At 36.4% G+C, this 4,110-nt stretch overlaps 1 protein-coding gene across 1 annotated transcript; it reads left to right on the top strand.

Annotated features, from left to right (window-relative positions):
• The first annotated feature begins 214 nt into the window (after positions 1–214).
• LOC146484763 (melanocortin receptor 4-like) lies at positions 215–3,896 on the top strand. The gene is made up of 2 exons (XM_085104158.1): positions 215–577; positions 1,121–3,896. The coding sequence occupies exon 2, from the start codon at positions 1,224–1,226 to the stop codon at positions 2,130–2,132; it is 909 nt and encodes a 302-aa protein (XP_084960284.1). The 5' UTR covers positions 215–577; positions 1,121–1,223; the 3' UTR covers positions 2,133–3,896.
• Positions 3,897–4,110: the final 214 nt, after the last annotated feature.

Below are 4,110 nucleotides of genomic sequence, written 5' to 3'. Positions count from 1 at the left end.
TGAGATCTGATGTTTTCGGAGATGTCGTACGTAGTCCCAATGTTATAAGCCTTCCAAAATTAACGCATCGGAAGTCAATTACTGCGATGAACAAAATAATAATAATAATAAATAAAACCGTGTTTTACTTTTAAGAAGTTTATTTTCAAGAGTACAGAAATCTTAAAATTCAGTCATTTTTCGTAAGCATTCAGAGGCATTACATTATTTTATTTGACTTTCTTGACAGGCCATGTTGATTTGACGTAGAACGTGGGACATACAGTAAAATATTACGCTTCTCATTGACACCAACGGATGACGTACGAGATGGCAATCGATTCTGGAGTGGTATTGCTTCTATATTTGCACTATTCAAGTACACAACAGAGAAAAACACCTAAATTTATTGATAAATTACGAACAAAAAGGTCGACCCAGCGGACAAATTTATTGAATGTTTATAAAGTTACTAAATCTCAGAATCAAGAGGCGATAATTCTAGTACACATCGTATTTTTGTCCTGTGTGTTGCTGTCGATTATGGAGGGAAATGAAATTACGGCTCCGCAAGCCCTATATCTGAAGTGAGAGCAAGGTATTAGTACCGGAAAGATCACTCGAGTACAATGCCAAAGGTGGTAAACATCTTCTCTCTCCCTGTTCAGGCAAACAAGCTGATGCTTTTGCAAGACCAATTTTGGTAGTTAAAGTACGGATACAAAAAATAGAGCATAATCATATTCAATAATATAAAAATCCCCTCTCGGCCGGGGAATAAATTTAATAACGTAATTCAATAGATTTGGCTATTTTAAATATAATGATAATTTTTTGGAATCTTTGGAATCACGTAATAACGGCACTTTATCTTGAGTTGTCAATTAACTTTGGAGTATGATTAATGAGAACTTTCGACAAAAGTTTTGAAGTATTACAAATTTTAAAGCTTAAGTATCATGATCAAGGAAAAAGAAATTGCTGTTGCCTCGTGTCATTGAACAATTCTGGTGTGAACCACAACGGTATTGCGTCGAATGTTTCTTTCCAAAAATAGTTATAAGCCCCCCCTAAACTCAAAGTAATATCATGGTGTATGTACTTGAGATTCAACTGACAGGTCTTGTGTTGTTTACACTAGGTAATGAAAGACTGTTTCCGATGTGTTGAATTTGTGCCGACTGAAAAAGCACAACCATTTTAAACTATGCAGGTGCTGGGCCAGAGGACGATCAGTTTGAAAAATGTTGAACTATTCCAACTTCACAGAAAATGATTCTTCAAAGCTGAAGGATGATTCAAATAGTGTACACAATTCATCTTGCGCCGAGGCTATTGTTATCATAAACTGCGCGATAAATGCGCTTTTGGTGATCGTTTCCATTTTGGGCAACTCGCTGGTGTTGGTCGCCATATTGAGGACTCCTTCGCTTCGTTCGCCGTCCATAATTTTGCTCTGCAGTCTCGCTGTTTCCGATCTTTTGGTTGGACTTATCGTACAGCCACTCTACATTGTCAGTGCCCTCGTAACAATCCATCTTCTGAACAGCATATGGTTCATGTTATCGTTTGCAACCTGTGGTATTTCTCTGTTTTCTATAACAGCAATAAGCGTGGACCGATTTCTGGCCCTTCACTATCATTTGAGATACCCAAGCGTTGTGACTTCCTTCCGGGCCAAGTTAACTCTCGCAGTTATGTGGCTCACCATTTTCCTCTCATCTGGTGTCTACTTTTGGAGTAAGCGAGGATATTTTCTTCTTATAGCACTTGGCGTCTGCTTCTGCCTCAAAATTTCAATATACTCTTACATCAAAATCTATCTTATTGTTCGACGTCAACAAATACGGATTCACTGGCAACAACAAGCAGTCAACTCCCAAACGCGGGAAAATGTTTCGAGCATGTTGCAGCTGAAGAAGAGTGCATTGAATTCATTTGTGTTTTTCATTGTCATGGTTTTGTTTTACCTCCCAATGTCAATTGGCATGGCTCTGTTTGTTATAACTAAAGACTGGCAAACGGCTTGGAGTTTTGCAACCACAGCAGTTTTCATGAATTCGTCCGTTAATCCATTTTTGTACTGTTGGCGTCTTGGTGAGCTTAGAACGGCAGTGGGGAGGACGCTTAGAAAAACATGTTGTAGACGGTAGTCGAGTTTGAAGGAGATGACTGTAGTTGTTTTATCTGATGTTTCTCTATCAGAGTTATCCGTTGGACCTCCATTACCATTGGGAGAAAATAATATGTAATTTATTGTTGCAAATGCAATTACAATGATGATGATGATGATGATGATGATGATGATGATGATGACGATGATGATAATGACGACGACGAGATTAACTCAGATGTAAAAGATTACTAAGTATCTAAATAAAAAACAAAACTCTCCGAACTTGCACAAGGGAATTTATGCCAATTAGAAAGGAGAATTGGTGTTTTAAGATTGGCACCAAAAAGATAATCAATACGGTAGATCTCACAACGCAAAGAAATTATATCTAAACTCATGTTAAACACAGTGTACGTTTTACATTGAACCTTGAAAGTAAATGACGTTCAGTTCACGGATCGTGACTTTTCCAAAAGCCAACCAAGAGCTGACAAAATTATGAATCAAGAAGACATCATCTTGAAAGTGAAGTGAATACAATATCATTAGTCAAATAAGTCTAACATAATGTCGGTAACCTGGTTCCGGCTCATTAATATAAATAGTTGCAAAGCGATTTACTGTTCATGCGTGGCCGATCTTAGCGTACGTGATCTAAAACTCTCGAAAACTTATCGAGCCTGAAAAACCCCTTTTTTTCCATTACCAGATATTCGTTTTTCAATAATTTTGAAAGATAAAACTTTGAAAACTCGACAAAATTGAGAAACACATCGGGCTTTTTTGTGCAAAAAAACTACTAATACCACTTGACAAGAAACGGGTTTGAAAAATACTCTTCCAGTGTTTAGAGACTTTAAGTATGTACCGAAGTTTTGGTAAATCGAGAGAAAAGAGGAATCAGCGAAAACGAAGAAGAAAAGATGACAGGAAGGAAGGAACTTTATTATGAACGTCAAATTTGACATTAAAAGGAGACGTTCGCTTCAGGCCATGATGTATTTCATTGAAACTGTCACTAAAGCTATAGAGCGTCTAAACAGATTACATCTATTACTGTTTGTCTAACGCCATAAAAAAAGAGCATTATTCACTTACAAGTTCCCCTTTCAACCAATTGGCTCTAGACTCTGTTTCATAGTGAAAAAATTTTTATGATGATTTTAACTTTTTGTTTTAGATGAAGTTGCAATGTTTTGCACGTTTTTCTTAAAAACAACCAATATTTTAGGCCTGTAATCATGACCAACCCTGAAAAAAATGAGTAATCGGAAGTCCTACTTTGAATCAAAGACACCCGCTTGCCGTCTAAGACTTTCCATTGTTTTAGGCATTATACATAGCACCGATTCACTACAAACTCCCCTTGGCTTTCAAACAGTCGGCTCGAGATTCTCTGTCCCATAGTGAAACAATTTTATCATTTTAATGTTTTCTTTTAGATGAAGTTGCAGTGTTTTGCACGTTTTACTAAAAATGAATCAATATTTTCAGCTTGTAATTATAACTAATCTTAAAAAAAGAGTAAACGGAAGTCCTTGTTGATAATCAAAGACCCCCGAGCGCCATCTAAGAGTTTCCATCTTTTTATGTACACAGCATGGGAAGGAGTACTTTTCGCTCGATATCAGCCAAGGCTATCTTTATATAAACCATTTGAAAGCACTGTTTACCAGTCTCTAATTAATATCGAAAAATATGACGAAGGCCCCTGGCCCTATCTCCTTGGAACATTATTTCAATTAAAAAAAGGTATTTTGTTTCTCAGTTTAATTAACAACCATTTACAACTGCTAAACGTATCACCTACTGAAAATTATGTGTCCATTTACTTATGTTTTGTGTCGTTGATAGTGAAAAATCTGCTCGTTTAACAGGCACAGCATATATCTAAACTGATTTTCCAGAAGGTGGCTACAGAAATTACAGTTTTCGTTAACTTTTCTTAAGATATTCATTTTTTTTTAGCATTTTTTCTTTGAATTTCACATCAATAAGTACATAGATTACAAGGA

The sequence above is a fragment of the Pavona decussata genome, unplaced genomic scaffold, assembly GCF_977016875.1.
Source record: "Pavona decussata unplaced genomic scaffold, jaPavDecu1.1 SCAFFOLD_29, whole genome shotgun sequence".
NCBI classification, from domain to species: domain Eukaryota; kingdom Metazoa; phylum Cnidaria; class Anthozoa; order Scleractinia; family Agariciidae; genus Pavona; species Pavona decussata.
Note: the sequence above shows the minus strand (reverse complement) of the source record. Positions and strands in the feature narration are given on the sequence as shown.